The sequence below is a fragment of the Hetaerina americana genome, unplaced genomic scaffold (genome assembly GCF_022747635.1).
Source record: "Hetaerina americana unplaced genomic scaffold, ioHetAmer1.1.p SCAF_7, whole genome shotgun sequence".
Classification (NCBI taxonomy): Eukaryota; Metazoa; Arthropoda; class Insecta; order Odonata; family Calopterygidae; genus Hetaerina; species Hetaerina americana.
Genome location: NW_027287316.1, coordinates 12,913,054 through 12,933,272, shown reverse-complemented (window position 1 = coordinate 12,933,272; position 20,219 = coordinate 12,913,054). Strand labels below are relative to the sequence as shown.

At 35.5% G+C, this 20,219-nt stretch overlaps 3 protein-coding genes across 3 annotated transcripts in view; 1 reads left to right on the top strand and 2 right to left on the bottom strand.

The window, feature by feature from the left end:
• Positions 1-2,841, bottom strand: part of ebo (ellipsoid body open) — a 33,311-nt gene extending 30,470 nt beyond the window's left edge. The window contains exons 1-2 of the mRNA XM_071595030.1: positions 2,664-2,841; positions 1,518-1,727 (exon numbers count right to left, since the gene is read on the bottom strand). Of these exons, the coding sequence (XP_071451131.1) occupies positions 1,518-1,727; positions 2,664-2,666 (213 nt within the window). The 5' untranslated portion in view covers positions 2,667-2,841. The remainder of the gene's footprint in view (positions 1-1,517; positions 1,728-2,663) is intronic.
• Positions 2,842-2,893: 52 nt separating this feature from the next.
• On the top strand, positions 2,894-3,855 carry blp (mitochondrial import inner membrane translocase subunit Tim16). The gene is made up of 2 exons (XM_071594969.1): positions 2,894-2,946; positions 3,100-3,855. The coding sequence occupies exon 2, from the start codon at positions 3,268-3,270 to the stop codon at positions 3,640-3,642; it is 375 nt and encodes a 124-aa protein (XP_071451070.1). The 5' UTR covers positions 2,894-2,946; positions 3,100-3,267; the 3' UTR covers positions 3,643-3,855.
• A 6,818-nt stretch (positions 3,856-10,673) lies between these two features.
• Positions 10,674-17,435, bottom strand: LOC139696540 (transmembrane protein 169). The gene is made up of 3 exons (XM_071595343.1): positions 17,148-17,435; positions 16,148-16,288; positions 10,674-11,147 (listed from the first exon to the last, which is right to left on the bottom strand). Exons 1-3 carry the CDS (start codon positions 17,433-17,435, stop codon positions 10,965-10,967), a joined length of 612 nt encoding a protein of 203 aa, XP_071451444.1. The 3' UTR covers positions 10,674-10,964.
• Positions 17,436-20,219: the final 2,784 nt, after the last annotated feature.

The following is a 20,219-nucleotide window of genomic DNA, read 5'->3' as shown; positions in this document are numbered from 1 at the left end:
CAGAAATCATTTTCCTATTTGGCCAAAATTCGAGATCATATCAATATCCACATTTTGAACAAAGAAGGACTCGTTGTCTCACAAATCACATCTAAAGAAACTCTGAATTACAAGCATGAACCAAACTGAAACCATAGCCTAAAAATCAAGAAGCCAAGCTACCTATTACTTCAACAATTCAAAATATGATAAGAGATCCTTATTCATGTTGGTAATGCACTCTCGATCATTTGGAAAAAATGCATAATTTGAAAAGGAACTTACTCTTCCATAATCCACATATGCGTAGGCTGATTATTCTGAGCAGCATTTTAACACAACAGACTCTCACAAAGGTTAATGGACCCTCATAAACTCAATCAGAGATAGGATTAAATGGCATTTTACAGAATGATCAAAAGGACACACACATCTCTTTATACCTAACTTTTACTTTCCAACTATTACTCACAGACTAAAATGATGCCCAGATGGACTAGGCTAGCAGGCAGCAAGTCTGTCAAGAAAAAATAAAATTCCATTCCAGTAATATGGCCATTTATGGTTTTATAATACTTGTATTTTTCATAAATATTGGAAATACAAATTGTAGACACCAGAGTGAATAAAAATATTTGTTTGTCTAAGGCAGCAAAAGGCAGTGCACAAAAGAATACTCCTCCCCAAGTCATGATACTTGGATATCGATACACCAGTAATAGACAAAGTATAAAATAAATGTGCATTGCTGGTTTAGTTGAGTGAATGGATGTGAGTCACCCATTGACAGAAGAGCAAACCTTATTAAAGGAAGGGATGAAATGTGAAAATAAAGGGCATATGTGAATGAAAACACACTCTAGACAGGGAGCATCACAATAATCACAAAGAGTGTGCACGAATTGAATATAACAGAGGTGGAATAAACATGGAAGAATGGGGTAGTATGGAAGAAGTTACAAGATGAAAGTGAGTTCCCTTTGGTGATCCAAAACGAATATTTCCTTAACAGTAATTATCATGAAAGGGAACAGCATGAAGGATGCATACATAAGTTCAAATTGGCAGGCCACCTATCTGAATATTTTCTCTTTATCAGTGCAGTTTATCTTTAATTGTATCACTAGTCTTGGATCTTCATCATTTGTTGCTGAAGCCATACATCAGAAGAAGATACCACACATTAATGGTGAATCTGAACAGCACATAAAACCATTCCATCACCTTCACTATCTCAAACCTATTCCCTATGTATACACTAATTCCAGTAATTGATTTTAGGAACTATACAGTTGATTTTGACATAAAATTTTAAACCTAAATTTGCAACTAAAAACGCACTCTATTAATATCAAGTGACAATTTACCCGGCTACATGAAAGGAACTACAGGATTAATCAGAAATAGCAAATTAGTTTTCATCTTGACTATCAACTGCTTCAGATTTCAGTTAATCACAAGCATTAAATGGCGACATGAAGAATTTATATTTTAACCACATGTATATATTTAGCAAGTGATATAAATGTAAACTCTACCTCGACGACATTGAGACAATACATGGCAACATGTGGATTGTTTGAGTGAGCAGCAAATGTCAGGCACTGCTTCCATGCTTGATGCTGAGAGCCAAAGTCAGATAAACGGATTTCAATATCACCACGTCGTTGTGCACTAGTTCCAGGGGAGAAAAATTCTTCTAGCAATGATTCTAAAGCACCCAGCGTTGCATGGTCAATGGAGGAAGTCTGAAAAATGACATTACAGAAAATTTGAGCTCTTCAATTTAAAAAACTACGATTAAAATATTACGAATATTTTAGCCAGCGAAACCTAAGGTTTCGCTGGCTGGTTAAGGTTGGCACCTTGATGGACATATATTTTACTTCATACTGCATGGAATTATAAAAATAAATATGAAATATATCACAGCAATTGCAGTGGACAGGAATAATTTGGTTGCCGGTAAAATTTAGCCTTTTTGGCCGTAGCACAGTTTCAAGAGCATCTAAGTTATTATTTGGCGGTGTTGACTAAGGCATATCATTTAATACTAAAAAACCTATAAAAAATAACTGTGATCATACTTCGGTAATATACAAAGACCAGTCGATAATTAACGTTCTTGAATCACATTCAATTTACTGCTTCAACTTTGGTTGTAGGTAAGTAATGAACTTTAAAATTATCATAATTAAAATTTCATCGGTCACCACAATATTCATCAAAATGTCTAAAAAAAAGTTTAACATTAAATTTTATTGTAATAATCAAATATTATCAAATTCATCCAAGTTATTCCGGCTGACCTGATATTTGTCATGTTTCTTGGGCAGTGGCGATTTTAAAATGCTAAAATCTAGGTCAGGTTAAGCTTGCTACCGACAGACGAAACCGCATTATCATGCACTCAATATATGAACCAGCGAAGTGAGCAGGAGGAAATTTAAAATGGTAAAATTATGATACAACACAGCCGCTCATTTTTTCACCTTTACTGCCTCCAGTGACCCTACCCGCAGAGCGCCACATAATTAATGATTATGAATGGAATATCCTCTTAAACATGACAGACATGCCTGGGCAAACAATTAGATAATACACCAATTCAATACCACTACAGATTCTCCCACCAGTTCGCATTAGAGCAGACTTTCTGTTAAGTTAGAAATAATTAAAATTACCATTGTTCCTAGGCAAGGATGGAAATATCACGGCTGAAGCATCTCTTCGGGGAAAAGTGACATCATACAAACGATCACCGATAAGTTAAATAAATAATTTCATTTATAGTAACATTCTATCAACATATCCCAAATATTTCAAACATTATCAACGACGAATATGAAATTAGCTACAATCAACTCGCTGCACATATCGATGAACGATACATCGCTACGGCGGACAACTGACAAGCGAATATCGCACACATTCTAATAGTTGAAGCATGGATATGGAGCAATTATGGTATGTTTTCTTTTTCATATTTATCTAATTTTATTTGTTGTTTCTATCTATTTATTACCTTGTGCCGTATATGAATCCAATATGTGTATTTACTTAATTTTACAACGATGTGCGAGGTATTACATCTTATTTGTTTATGATATCCAATATTAGGTCTTCATGAATCAACAATCTCCTTAGCCGCCAGGCGAACGCTATCATAAAAGCAAAAATCGAAGTGAAATATGCCATGATAGTGTTTGTCCATCACTCAGAAGCAGTTTGTACACCTGCCAAGTATTCCAAAGGATATCAAGTACTTAGTGCGCATTTGAAATACAAATGGCGAAATATATAGCCCAAATTATACTAATAGGAACACAGGTGATTGGTCGTGCTTTTGCCCGAGCAATCCGTCAAGAATTTGCAGCCAGCCAAGAAGCTGCAAGAAATAAAGGCAGTGGGCAAAGTAGAACATCTGAGGCAAATGTTAGAACTGGTATCTCACTAGAAGAAGCTATGCAAATACTGAATGTGGAAGGAAATCCTCCCGATCCTGAGAAAATAAAGAAAAACTTTGAAAATCTTTTCGAAGCCAACGATAGATCTAAAGGTGGCTCATTCTACCTGCAATCAAAAGTTGTTCGTGCTAAGGAGAGACTAGACCAAGAGTATGCATCGCAGAAAGCTGAAGAAAAATCAGAGACTCAGAAGTAATTTTGAGTTAGGGATGGTCTTGTGCCATTCTTATATTTTAACTCTGAAATGAAATGTATATATTGGCCCAGGCGGAGTCCTTAACACTGACATTTGTCAAATGAGTTTGTTTGTTGCACACCTTGAATGAACTTGCTGTTACTGATGTTAAGAAGTCGTACAATTGTTGTGTTTTGAAGTTTTACAGTAGAATAAAAATTGACTTAAACAATTTTTCTCTTTCTTTATTCGATTCACGTAAAGATTTCCCTTTTTTGACCATTCGAAACTCAAATCTTTAAACCAAAAATCCCACTAACACAGGTCCAGTGTATGCCCATGTGTCACAACATTCATTTATTTATTTGCCTGAGGATCTGGGTACATTCATGTTCCAAGATATACGGCACGTCAAAGATCTTAACATAAAATACAATACATTGTTACATATTCAGAAACTCATCAATAGTTTAGAGTAAGTGTAGCATGAAAAAGTCCCTCACTTTGAATTTAAAGGTTGACATTTTTTCTATGCTCTTGATAACCAGAGGAAGGTTATTTTATATTAAGAGTCCCATGTTATGGTGGGAAAAAGTAGACTTGCAAGTTCTGATGAAGTTCACATGTAGATGACTGCAGGTCCTGGTATAATGATTGTGAATGCTATTGTTAGTGGTATATAATGAGATATGGCGTTTAGCATAAACAATAGCACTTAGCATATACACACAGGGAAGAGGGAGAATACAAAGTTTTTTGAAAAGGGGGCGACATGGAGCTCTGAGGGGTGCATTGCACATTAGTCTTAGTATCCTCTTTTGGATTTTAAATACAACATGAGCACAGGGTAATGGGCCCCAAAAAAGAATACTAAAAATTACGTGGGCATAAAACTCACCATAATAGATAGACATAAGCACTTCATTATTTACAGTTTGCCTGATAGAACGTACCAAATGGCACGCTGAACAGAGTTTTCGGCGTAAACTAGAAATATGGCTTTCCCAGTTTAGTCTACTATCCAGGGTAACACCCAGGAAGGAGGCATTCATTCAGCTGACCTGTCATTAGCTTTTATTCTGGGGTGTATACATGAATTTTGCCTGGCATTGGGAAGGGAGAGCCTCCAAATTAATACCCAGTATCAAAATTCCACAACATGGTTTATGTAAATCGATTTTTATCTATAACATTTCTGGGAATGGGATGGATTCTCTCCTGTACTAGGCCAGAAAATTATCAAATAATTTGGCAAGTTTTTTTGTTATTCCCGAGTATTTACAAACCCTATTCCTTTATTTCTATTATCAACAATGAAAGCTTTTTATAGATTAGTAAATCAGGACTCTTGTTTAACTCATATCGTAGTTCAGGCAAATCACCTAAACTCAATTTATTGCTCTTAAAATAATTTCAGAAGACTCGGCAAGATGAACAGTAACGGAAAATAATTTACTCCAAGTGGCACAAGAAAATTTATTTGATACATTTCTTTCTCATTCACCATAAATATAAATGTACAAACTGTATGTAATAAAAACTGTCATAAAATGGCAGTGAAAAGCAAAACGTATTTAAGATACCGACTTCTGTTATGCCAAATAAATAAGTGTATACAGCCATCTACTATGCCATCATTAAATGAACATGGATCACACAATAACAAATACATTGTACCTTCAATATAAATATTGCAATTGAAGCACATACAATAAAAATTGCATATATAACCCTTCACACAATAAGCCAACTTGACTGCTCTTTATTGATCTCTCTGTTATTACTAGGGATATATTGCAAGAGAGACAACAAGTCCAAAGCATGCCATGTAATGAGCATTAACTTAATATGAAAGTCTAACATTAAATATCACAATTTCACAGCTATGTGCATAACTATCGCTAATCAAAAAGAGTTTAACATCACCCAAACCAGTCTTTAGATTGGTAAGTAGTAACCTTATTCAGCTTACCCATATGATAAAATACATTCTAAAAGTTTACTGCCGAAGAGTAGAATCAAGTCAACCAAAAATTGATATAACCAGAATACGCATTCCATTTCAGGAGTTGTAGAAAAATTGCCAATATGAACATTGACATCAAGAATTTTTCACTGAATTTGTCTGCAAGAGCTCAATTTTATCAACTTTGACCCTCAAAATTTTAAAAACTCATCCAATCCATGAACTACAATCCTCTCACCATGAAAACCCTTAAATTCTTTACCTCTAAATCAAGTAATGACTATGAGCATTCCTGCATATACATTTTCCAAAACTGATGTATATCTATAAAATTTTCTAAAACTATGAATTTTAAAAACAAAAAAAACACAGTAACAACTCCACATATGGAATTACATATGGGTATTCAGTATACGTATCCACAATGAGGACTTTGTACACAGGCAGGTTGTAACCCTGTATAGTCCTTATATAGCTCACCAAGCAGTGCCAAACCTAGGCCAAGACCATTTAAGAGCACAATTACAGATAGAAAACGATTTGCCAAAAATCTTATTCCCAACAACTTTCAAAGAGAGACTTCATCCCTGATCAACAAAATAACAGGGAAGACAGAGCCAAGCAAGGGGCTTTGCTGGGAAACAATGTCAGCACAGGTTTTGTTCATATGTATAATTGAATTTTTAATATATAATTGGCTATATATGCCTCAGTCATCCCTGGTAAGTTATGTACTCAGTCCCTCAATTTACATGCAAATGCAATGATTCAACTACTCAGCTTAATATTTTTGACAAAGCAGACACACTTATCATTCACCCACTTAAAGCAATGTCAGTCAACATCAATTAATTCAAATAAGTAATCATAAACAGGAATTCACTCAAAAATATTTGATGGGAATGAAAAATGTACTTTAAAATGCAATATTTATGCTATCAACAAATATATCTTTAAAAAATAAAAAAAATATGAGCCTATAAAAAGTTGTTTGAAGCCAAGAGACAAAGTAAATCATGTCGATATGTAGCTATACCATGGCAGTATTTGTTGCCCAAGTGGAAAAGTATAGGAAATAATTAATATATAAAAAATACTGGCATTTGAATATTGCACATCAACTACTTGCCTGGGAGAGTAAAAAGAATGTGAAAACTACTAAGTAATTTCACATAGCATCATTATTGGCCACACTGTAAACAGATAGTGTACATACAGGTAATGCACAACTTAAAGCCTAGACACTTAGGAAATTGAAAAAATACATAAATATCATGTTAATAGGAATGTATTCAATAAATTCTCTTTTGAGCAAAGAGAACACTGCCATTGGTCCCACAGCAACTTAAGGTCAGCTTTTCACAATAATTATTATATGATAATTAATAAATGTCTTCCTGCAATTCATATGCATGTATTTACAAAATAAAAATTCAGAAATCTTAAGTTTATCAGCTGAGCATTACTGTGACAGGAATCAGAATATAGGAACAGAATTACTTGAGAATGAGTGAGCAAAATTTGCTTAATTGTTCCATCAAATTTTGTGGCCTGTAAATGCCTTGGGAGACGAGGGCAAGGACTCAAGATAGCACCTGCTACATATATGAGGAAACTTTGATGAATACTACTCCATGCATCAGTACCCTGATGATAGTTACATACTCAATCCAAAGTTAAAATTCATGGATGTAAATAAGAAGAATGGGTGCACTGGTAGCATTTTGAATACATGCTGGGAAGTAGATTGCAGCTGCTTAATTACAGCAAGAGTAATCTTGATGATTAAGATAAGTGATGGCTATTTCATGAAGATCCTTCACGGCCACATGAAACACAAAAGGCCAAGTGAAAGACAACTCGAAAGAAATGATCCTTCCAGAGAGAGAAATCATGCATCATATCTACTTGGAGGATCTAGCCATTAAGGTATCTGAATTAAAATGTATAAAAAGAAGATAGGGGAGACAATGGAGGATATTATGCCTAAAATTTGTTGCCACATATCATATCATGTGACCTGAACATATCTTTCCTTTCATGAAATGAGTTAACACAATTTTATACCCCAGTTGGCTGCCCGTACTAAAGATTACACTTAACAACCTAACTGTCCATGCCACCTTCCCACTTTATAAAAATTGGCTCAACTTAATGCTGCCATCTATAAAATACCAGCTAACATATCACCCCATCATATCCATTCTGCTTTTCAATTCTATTAACCACACCTGAACAGACATCCCTATCTTCATCAAATCTTTTCCATTAACCTAGTTGTTCCCCACTCAAATTATACCATCATCAGGGCACACATCATTGATATTACATTAAGGATGCTTAATTAACTCATTCTCACCAATACAATAACCACAAGCTACTGCAAGGATGTTCAGCAGAGAGTATTTAAACCTCAGCCACAAAAATGTTACATATATCAAAACTCTACATTATTGGACAAAAGATTTTTTGGAATTGTTAAGTGGTTTTTCCTTCATGGTGAAGGAACTCCATCAAGTGAATCCTAAATGATGTCTGGCATTAAGTGTGCCAACAACACAAACAAGAACAAGACATGGATAAGGTGGGAAAAAAAGTCAACAAAAGGATATAATGACTTTTCTCTCATAAGAGCTACACCCAACAGTACAAATGGCCATTGTCAATCAGAATTTATCAGTACAATTTAATCTTTGATATCACAATTTCTTAAATTCCATATAAATCAAGGATTTGAATGCTATAATGGCCATATGATCTTCTCACACCTTGACAAGACATCAAAGAACTATTATTACAGTAAACTCTTGTTATTCCCACCCCAGTTATTTCTAAAAAGTGTAAAATTCAAACAAGCAAGAACCCACAGCCAAAGTCATATGATTCTACATATTGATAGCAAGCGATTTTTTATTTGATTTCAATAGCATTCAAAGTTTTGATATGGACCAGTCCCCCACAAACATAATTCATGCTTCAAAATCATCCACCATGATATTGCACCCTTAAGCCTCTCTAATCTGAAACATCTACATTCTCTTGTGACACACATTATGATTTGTATATTTTTTCATGAAGAATTCTACATCATAATGGCCTTTGATGATTTATTCATTGAAAAAAAACTTAAAATAGATAATTTTGATGCAAATACATTGTTGCGAATTTTGATGCAAAGTTCACTTATTTTGATCCAGATACTTTGAATCTATAATTTTTGGTCCCTTCAAGTTTGAAATAACAAGATTTTACTGTAAAAGGCAAACTTATTATGGCCTACTTTTACTTGAGACCATGGCTTATGGACGAGGCGGCAAACACATAACCATTAAGTGACCTACATGGTCATATGGGACACACTATAAGTAAATGTAATGCTTTCTCAACAGGTTACACATTAAGCTTTGGCTACTGGATGAAATATAGATTGAATCAAACTACTGAGTAATGCTGTAGGACTATAAACAAATTTCAGCAAGGTAGATTGAGCAAGCTTCAAAATTCTGTCAGGGCCCATCATAAAAATTCAGATTAAATTACATATAGAACTTCATTGAATATCACATAAATTCAAAAAATCCTAGAGTACGAAAATAACATGTATAATAAGTTTTCATTAAAAATAGTTCAAAGAGTAAGTATTAGGCTAGAACTTTTCATAAAAGAGAGTTCCGTGTTTGAAAAACAGAAATTAAACAAAACAACATCACTCAAATCTCCTTCACATACAAACTATTTATCAGGCTGCAGAAAGATAGTATTTTGAAATAGTTTCTGAAGTGTTTGAAGTATTTCTGTACTCTCGGAGATTCCATGGTTTTAATAAAATAAGTGCCAATGAATTTCGAGGAAGACTACCTATATTTTCAATGAGACTATTCCAAGCTATTATCCAGAAAGGATTAAGAAAAAAATTAGAAAATATTTTCCCTTTCGGTAGAAAGGTGAAGTAATAGGTGCTATATGAAGATCGTACAGCTCTGAGTCCCCTTCAAAGCCAAATTAATATTCTTAACAAAGCTATAATGTAAAGTTTGAATATTAAATATAAAATGACTTCAAAATAATCCTTACTTCTTTCATGCTTAGCCTCAAATCTCATACATATAACATTACCATCATAAATCCTTAAAATCACAAACCAGTCAGGCCCATGCAAACACTGTAAAATTAATAGTGATTACATTATTATCATACATTTGAATATACAATGAGAGGCCTCCGAGTACAAGGAAAGTACAAAATAATCCACGGTCAAATTAATAGAAACACAAAAGTATACACTGGAAGTTAAAATCTTCATGTGCATTAAAAAATGATCACATGATATGTACACTCTGAATTCCCACCAGTAAATTTGGCCATGAAGAAACACTTCAAAAGTAAGATGAAACTGAATAACAATCTACATTATAAACTGCATGTAGATTATACTCAATTGAGAATCTGAATTACAGTTTCAGCATGTTGAGATTCTCTAACACCTGGCACATGATCCAAATGCATATTCAAAGAGGAAGGAGCAGGCCAGATTCCAGTGAATTGAATCCACACCCAACCCAATTAAATGTTCCCACTCCATTGCATGCCTTACTTTTCCTTACGAAATCATGACCACCCTCCCACCCCCCCCCCCCCCTAATGTAGACACGTAATGAAAACCTCTTTGTTGGATGCCAGAGTCATTTCATTCATATTTCTGTAGTACTATATTATATTCAGATAACTCAAAAAATGAGTTCTCTAGCTGCTTTCTGGAATAGATTTTCTTGAGAGTAGGTATTATGAACTTGTCAGTATACTTGAATTTTAACTGATATTACTTTCTTTGTACATAGACTGTGCACAATCCCAATCAATGTTTTCAAGATATTTAATGATTAAAATAGATATTTAAATATTATGAATTAAGCTGAGGACATCAGATTAGAAAATAGGTAGGGGAAAGAGATCATAATAAAAACTTATTTAAGTTATGGTATCACAAAAATATAAAAAAACATTTAGTAAAGATTCATAAAAAGTAAATCTGAGATCAGTACATTTTGGAATCAGTTTATCACAACCAAAATAACACCAGGCAACAAGCAAACAACATTCAAAGTCCCATCTGGTGCACAAGAGTTGAACGTTAGTTTTGATTTATGATTTTTCTGATTTTCTTTCCCTAAACACGTCAGTTTACTTGCGACCAAATGTACACAACACAACAGTATGCCATGCTCTTTCTTAATATATCATCACATTTTACATCATTTTCCTATGAAAAATGAATTTTTATCATCAGAGCTTTAAAATCAAAGCCAAATATCAAAACAAAACTTGCACACCTCAACAAGAAGGGCACATATGTGATCAGCTCATGGCAAAGTGGCATCTAAGCCATACATTCCGGAACACTGCTCTCAGCAGTCCCCTCTGGAGCTCCAACAACTGCAGTGATGACCACAACTGTGTATGGTGCACACTCGGGAACACCAAGTCGTGAGCAGAGCCAAGCATAGAAACCCTTTTCAGGATCAGAAATGGCTGAGCGCCAACATGCCAAAGAACAAGTCATCTGCCAAAAAAGTGAAGGGAATGTTTTCTTGGAATTACAACAGCCAGATTGTAAATTAGAACTTTCATTTGATTTAACTTTTAATAATCATGCTTGAGACATTAGCCCAGCATATTTCTCAAGTTTCCACCACATTCCTTGGTACTGCTACCAAGACCAAATTCCGGCTGCGTCTATTCAAGCCAACAAATGTAGTGGAAACATGTAACACATGTAAATCTCATACAATTCACGCCACAGAAACATCTGGATGAACATCTATGTGGTTAGTTCTTACATAAAATAACATTCTATCATGTTGACCATGTATTATTCAACAAATAGCACTGCCAAAATAATCTCTTGAGTCTCTGAAGTTATTATTTCATATACATGCTACATACTGCTCAAAAGATGGACCACACAGAGCTAAGAGTTTGTAAAGCAGCCGTCAGAGTGAGAGGCATTCTCAGTACTTAGTAAAATAGACAAGCATAGAAACTGCATGGGATCATTCATTTTGTCCACTTGAGAGGTTTAACAACCATCAAAATTCATTGTTAATTCGGTGAGACATACGTTGATGGTGCCATGAGTGTGAAAAGTATACATTTGCGGGTGCGACAATTGAAAGAAGACTGAAAACCGTGAGACAATGAATCCAAGAAGCCTCGGCCAGAGACCAGCTGAAACAAAAACATGGCTGTTCAAGTGGAGCAAGTTGTCATAGAGGATCACCAATTGGGTGTGAATGATTATGCCTCTAGAATTGACATTTGTGTGATCTGAACAGTCCATCCTTCATGAAAACCTGAAAATGTAGAAGAATTTCTTCACAGTGTCCTGAATGCTGACTGATGAACACATTACTCCCTGTGCAGGCAACAATTTCTTATGTGATGTTGATCCAAGATGTCATGATTTGTACTTCTTTTATCAATTGCAACAATGATTTAAGACAATAATGCCATTAAAAAATTGTAAAAAAATAGCAAATCACACAATGAAAGCACATAGACTCAGCCACCAAAGAAATTTTGAGTCATCTCCAGTGTTGAAGAAATAATGGTGGCCATATTTGGAGACAGCAAAGACATAATCCTCACTCACTGTGGGGTTCCAAAGGGTGCTGTGGCGATGAATGCAACCTTCTAACATGTTTGAAGGACAAAGCTCCTACCAGCATTACAAGGTAAACAACCGGAAGACTTCTCCTCATTAACACAGAAGTTTCTTGGGAACAACAAAGTTGAAGTGGTGTCTCATGCTCCCTAATCTTCCAACCTTGTCTCTATCAATTTTTTGGCTTTCTCCAATGATGAAGGATACACTCCATGGTTACACATTTTTCAATGGGAAAAAGGGACCTCTGGAGAAGCATTCTTAGCTGCCATGGAAGCATGGCATCGTCATTGTTAAAAATGTCTATATCTACAGGGAGATTGGGATATAGCAGAAGCTTGAACTTTCTGGAGGGAATAATTCGCCAGAAAAATTATCACACCTTAGAACTTAAAGAATTTTATCCGCACATTGCCCACACTAACCTGGGATTTAGTAGATCTTTCAAAACCTGGGATGAGTCCAACTAGGTTACTTGTGAGACATAACAAATGCTTCATTGCCACAAATGGACATAAAATCTCTATGTTTAAACACAATCAGGAAGTATGATCCTTAGAAAGGCAATAACACAAGTCAAACAAACAGGAGCGCATATAAACCCAGTGAAATAACAGATGCTTTCAAAAACCTCACTTCCCAAGACGGGCGTAAATTAACAGAACATAAAAGTTTGACGAAAAAGTATAATTGGGAGAAGGAAGCCACGCTTAAAGTGCCAATACTAAAAATTCATATTCTAATATAAATATTCCTAAAAATAGAAAATTTAATGTAGTTTGATTTAACACTTTTAGTGCTAAAGACAATTTTATGCGTACACCCAGAAGTGCCATGAGTATTTTTTAATATATTTTAATAAATTGACTAGTTATTTACATTTTTCATTAATTTTATATAAATTGAAGGTGCATAATGCCCAGCAAATATTTCAAGATGCTGGTCACATTGTATCAATATGTATGATTTTACAAATATATGTATTTCTCAATTTACATTCTTGAAAAATATTTGTGAGCCAACTCAAATACATTTTGCAATACATTTGAAATAGTTTATGTAAAGCTCTTTAATTTCAAAATCAGGGAGTGTAGAGAATAGGAGGACACCTGGTGATGATATCATTGCTTCAAATTCTCATGCTAGCTATGGAGTACTGAAAAGTAACACTTACAGCTCTATGACCAAATGCAATGCCATTTAGCACAGAATCTAATAAGAGGAGAAATTTAAAATTGCTTGTTTAATGCGGTTAATTGTTTATGATGATGTAATTGTTGTTTATTCGTTTACTCTCACACCTGTGACAAATACTTATTTCATTAGGTGCTACCAGAGTCAAATAATAGTTATGATAAAATGTGTAAGAGTTTGAAAACTTGCGCAAACTGATTCATCCACTAGGTTTGTCACTGACATTCACTTGAAATGACAACAGAGATTATCCCTGAGGAATATTTTAATCTGGTACACACTGAATCTCTTATAAATAATAATCTATGAATATTAAGCTGTGAATGTTTTTGAGGGATATTATCAATCATATATAACATGAGACTTGAAGGTGAATAAATATGAATGTAGGATTCCCTATCCATGAAAATGATACTTTGTTTGATTTTCAGTCCATTTTACCTTTCCCACCCTTCTCAACACTCACACCACAAACACCTCAGATGTTGACTTATCATCTTGCTTCAATGACCATGTTTCTCAGCAGTACAACACCATGCTCCATACCTAAATTTCACTTTTCTTTTCAAAACATCCTAACCTAATCCCTGACATCAAATCCCTCCTACAAGTGGAAGCTTCTTCACCTGGTAAAACTCCTCTTCTTATTTCCTTAATACTATGTTCTTGTTACAAAAAACCCCCAAGATAGGTAAACAGTTCCACATGCTCTAGGTTATGAACTCCTACTTCAAAGTTTACTTGGCCTTCAGCTTTCTCAACAAAATTGTAACCTTTGTTCATTTAAGTTGGTTTTAATCCCATACCTTTTATACTGATTTTCAAATGCACTCAATAATGATTGTAATCCCTTGGATGACAAGCAAACTAAAGCTTGGTCATCTGCAAACCTAACCGATTTTAGGAATTCCCCACTGAATGTAATTCCTATCCCCAGTTCTTCCCATGTTGTTTCACCATTCCCTTCATGTATATGTTGAAAAGCCTGGTTGATACAGGGCACCCTGTCAAGCACTGCCAATTCCAACTCTCCATCCACCACATGCAACTTGACAGAGACATGCACAGGTTCCAGATATATTGCCTAAATCGCCCATCCTTACAATCTACTTCATCTCCTGTAATGCATTCATTAATTCTTATTACTTTACATTATTGAGTGCCTTCTCAAAATCTACGAAACAGGAAAATACAAACTGATTGTATTTTATGTTCCTCTCTATTACTGACAACATTATTGCAATGGCATCATGTATGCCTCTTACCCTCCTGAACCCAAATTTATCCTCCCCTACATAATCATTTACCTTGCTCTCTATCATTTTGTTGATGATCCCAAGAACCACTATAGCTGCACAGGAAATCAAACTTCTTGTTCTTTAGTCCTCATATATTGCAGCCTTAACGTTTTTTGGAGTAGGAACGAACACTGATTTCACAGTCTTCCGGCCAGATTCCTTCCTCATACATTCCACAAATTAGTCCATATAAACTCATCCTCCCACCTTTTCCCAAACTTCATGGGAATGTTGAATACCCAAAGGTTTTATTTGATTTCATTTCCCTGAATGCCCTTTCTATCTCACTGTCAAGTAAGCCTCGACAAAAGCTATCCTCATCTACATCATTTTCTCCTTGTATGTGTAAGCTTGCTCTCCTAATCTTTACCATACGGTTATTCTATATATTCCTTCCAACCCCCTAGGATCTTCTCTGGTTCAAAAAATATTTTTCCTGACTTATCTTTGATTTTTTCCATTGATTTTCCCTTTTTACTTCCTGATAGATCTTTCCCATTTCTGTACAGCCTTTTCACCATTCCAGTTGGATGGCTTTCGTGCTGCATCCTGGGGTGCAGTTTTTTGTTGGTTTGCCGTATGTGTTTGCATGAGTGTTGGATGAAGGGATTTTTGCAGGAGTGTGTGCGCTGCTGTGGGTGTAATTTTCCATGATGTTGTTTTGCATGTGGTATTGTTCCTTTTTATGGTTGGTGACCTAACACCCACCGCCACACGCCCTCGTGGCAGCTTGTGGGGTTTTATGTAGATTTAGATGAACTTGCATATCATGCTGTGGAAAGTTGCCAATTTTTGGGAAATGTGGTGTCTTGAAAGGTAATGCAAGCATTAGTGTGTGTTTACTAAAATGTAACAGGGGATTTGCTGGGAAGTTCTTCATTATTCTTTCTAAGTACATCAGTCAAAGAGGTACTTTGAAAGATGATCTTGTATTGGTACACAGTGAAAGGCTTTGCCTCTGTGCCTCAGTAGATATACATGCAAATAATGTTATTTTCTTAGCACTTACCGAAATTAGAAACATAAGTCACATGTACAAAATACAATGCATATGCATCAAAATAAAATGATAGAGGCAAGTGATGCAAGGCAAGTAATAACTGGCTTGAATGCACCATAAGTTTTATGCTTTAAGGGCTCACATGGTAACAATCTGAAAATACTATCAAAATTTAAGAATTTTTGATTGACAAGCAATATCTAACCCATCAATATCATAGAGCAATGTGATAAACAAGATGGTTTTGCTAGGTTATACAGAAAACATTTGTATTATTTTAGTATAAATTCATTGTTTCGGCATACAACAAAATACTGTCATTGGCACTTTGAGCTTAAGTAGCAAATGATAGTAAATCATCGTGTGGCACTAAGAGAGTTGATCCAAAGAAAAAGTATGCTTGATACCTGATGGAATGCTCCATATAGGCCAAGTCCCAAGGAGAGCAGGACTATCATGAAGGGATATGAAAGAACCAGGAGAGGAGCCAGCAGCACCAAATAGCACCTCCCACCTTGACTCCTCTGCGACAACTCCCTCGATTCACTCTGAAATCAAAGTTGCAATAAAGGAATTAATTGAATAAATACAATGATCACTTTTTTCAGTGGTTTATTTCGATAGCACCACTGTCTTGCCTGACACTAACACAAAACACTACTGGTTATTCTGCATTTTATGGAGGTTACACATGAATTTAAATAATAGTTTCCTCTATATTTATCATAAAATGATCATATCAGATCATGCTTGAAATAACATTTACCACAGTTGTAGTTTAAGCTAAGGAGATCGAATAACTACCTCCCATGTTCAACACACTCACAAAGTTAACTATGGCAATTTACCTTAAGTATATAGATCTCAATGATCACAACCTAGACATGCAGGTAAGCATTTTATACGTAAAATGTGGAATTTTCTATATTTTGCACTTAAGTCGGAAAAAGCTAAGAACAAGCTCTACGGCCTTGTAAATTGATGAAATAAAATGAAAACTTCCATCGCTGTAATAAGTATTATACTTATTTTCTATTAGCACTTATTACGGCCATAGGAGTTTTCATTTTATTTTATTAACATACGTCTCGACAACCGAAATAAACACATGATACATACAGCATAAGTAAGATATTAGTCTTTATTTCTGGAGTGTGATTGTGACTTAGAAATATTTTCCATCATCTAACTCCAGAAGAGTCTTAGAAATTTAGAGATGAGTAACAAGGAGACTTGGTGAAAAATATGTACATTGAATGAACAGGAATTCAGAATTATTTTGGTTACCAAGTCTACATGCATTAACTTTTAACCATTTGAATGTTAAGCCTAGCTTCACCTCAAGGGCAAATTCTGCTTTCAATAACAGGTTTATATTGCATGACCATTTAAATAATGAACATTAACCTTCCTGGCCGAAGAGACACCATTCAGAAGGCCATTCCATGTGATGGTCCCTGCATGAAATGATGCAGCGGCAGAGGAGAGGAAGGCCACAGGGGCGAATATAAGTGTGAAGAGAAAGATGTGTGGTCCGTGGCGAAGCCCGCACCAAGCACCATTGGCACCTTCCCTCCCCCTGCTCCCACCGGTCCCCCCAGCGGCGGCCTCCAGCATCTCCAGCTCTTCCCTCGAGACGTCCACTCTCACGAGAGCAGGCGATCCCCTATGAGGTAGGGGCCTCTCTATCAGCATACACCAGCCACCACCACACTCTTCATCTTGCCTCCCTTCATGCCACGTGGCATGCACGTGCCAGTTTTATCAACTATCATGCAATTATGGAGGACAAAATGAAGCAAAACCAAAAGAAAATCAACGTTATGCCAAAGAAATTAAAAGGAAACAATCACAAAGATTGTATTGAAAATAAGAGAAAGTAAAATGAAATTACCTCTAAGCAGAGAAGTAAAGGTCTACACAAAAAATTGGTATTGAAGAGCAGAACATTTAAAGAGAGTTAAAGGGCCAACGTAAGAATTACTTATGCCAAGATCTACATAAAAAATGGATATTAAAGGGTAGAGCATTTAAAGAGTGTTGGAGGGCCTACATGGGAATTAATCATGTCATCATAAGCACACTTGAACCTCAATAAAGGAAATGTTTGGGAACAAAGGCCCCTTTTGTGGCCTATAAAGGCATGAAAGTATACTACCTCATTTTAAGGAACAACATATTGATTGTTATAGTCCATGTAATAAAGCTTGCGCAAGCGATTTCTATGAATTATTCAGGAATGTACCAATAGCAGTAGATATAATTATTAGGGTATGCAATCTATTTACATAAAAATTGAAGATCCTAATAAAATTTTTCTTCTCCTTTTTATTTGTCCCTTTCACATGAACCTTAAAACGCTAAATATTATTTGAAGCCATAATCTAGGAATTGATATTGGATTTTATGGGCAAATATGAATGTCCACTGACTGATTTCAGTTTGTTGATGCTGCTAAAAGCACATGTAAGACATTATTATATGCATTGTTATATTTACCTAATAATAATGTTTGTAAGTACTTAAAATAAATACAGCAAAGTCATCTGGTGGTGAATATTCATCCACAATGGTAATGTGTTAATAGGGTTAATGGTGAAAAATTACCAAATTATATCCAAAACCTCATTTTAAAAGAGCGCAGATATAAGTTACAACTGAGGTAACCTAAACATCATCACTTTGCCAAAATGTGACAGTTTTGCCAGAATACTTCCTTGGCTGCTCACAAAATCCTATGGTAACTTCATCTCTTTCTGGTGAAAGGGGTAAATTGAATTGTATGAAAGGTCATGAACATATAGTAACCCGGTTTCATCGTCCACAACTCCTCAACAACTATTAAGTGGTCAGCCTCGAGAATACATGGCAATATTATCACACTTATCATTGCAGAAGAAGAGAAAACTATAAACGGGAGGGTGAACTGACAACTCCCATCAACACAAACAAACAAAAAAAATCAGCAATTTCTACAGGTTGAGGCCAGATGAGGCGGTGCATGCATATGAACGTTACGATTAGCTTGAAATTACATAAAATAGTTTAAAGCCCCACAAATGCCTCTTACCCATTATCATCCTTTCCCGATTCTCTTCTACCACGTCGAACTGTACCAGTAAGCGTTAGATATTGTCTACCTGCATCTTCAGCTCCAGATACTGGCCCATCCGTGATTCCGATTCCTCGCCCTGGAGCTGAACCACGTCTACGACGACGTCTACCAGAATGTCGCCTTCCTGTACCAGTTTGATCTGCTTGTTTCTCAAGCTCGTCGGCGGACAAATCATCATTAAGGGATTGCTTGCAGTCATCATCTATTTTGGCTTCCGAATTACTCTAGTTTAATAGACAATATAAACAATGAGTTGAAGCATAAATACATTTATTATAAAATATATACAACCAAAAGTAGGAGATGAGAAATACTACAAGGCATATGCGATCACGTACGTCACTTCTTCGCTTAAAAATAACTTTCCAACATCTGACACTTCTACGGTTTCTCATGAAAATTCTCAGCAATGAATGCATGAATTAAATACCTTAGAAGTCACTCCGTTTTCCGAGTGATGTGTTTCTGGGGAGGGGCTTGTACCATTTGATACTATTTTCATTTGCCCATTCTTAACACTTACAAATGCTGACTGCGGTTTCAATTCTTCCATATCAGCTACAAAATATATATCTCTATCGCAAAATTGTAGCAGATGAGACTTCGTATTCAAATTATGAAAACGTTGAGAGCTAACATGTCACCACCTTGCTTATTTCAAGAGTCGGGGTGTTTGGGTTTGCTGCGCAGACCACCTCAGACGGACTCGACGCATGAATCGAGCGAATATTCGACCAATGGCGTTCCACCAGAATACGCGTGAATTTTTGAAACATATTGTCATTATTTCGTTAATCGAAGTGCCAATGCGTTTAATTTTTTTAGGAAAAATGCAAAAGTACTGCAGAAAAATTATAATTAAGGAAATTTTACATTATGAAGCAGGGACAAATATTCATTCTATGAATATTTGCGCTAAATTTGAAGGTGTTAAGCCTGTTCTAGAATGGGGTTTAGTCTCGACTACTTTGTCCCAAAACGCGTTATTTCACAACTGCGGGAATGAAGTCTCGAATCTTAAGTCTCAGTAGAGAATGGCTTTGTTTCGGCACTAGAGATATAAGCTCATACAATGTTCAAACCCATCAGTCAACCGAAGGCAATTTTCAGGATTTGAACCATTCATAAGACTTAAGCACCAAGAGATGAGAGACTCAAGACTAGAGAACGACGTTTAGCTGATTCTACTAATTATTAAAACATCATCTTGCTAGAAGAATATTTCCAAAACAACATATGTTATGGAACAACATAAGCTGGCAGAAGAGATAGGAATGAAAGTCGGTAAAGATTTTACAAAATCAGATAGGTTGGAGGATGATCAAGCTTTAGTTTGCCATACAGCCAAAAAGTTACAAGCATTT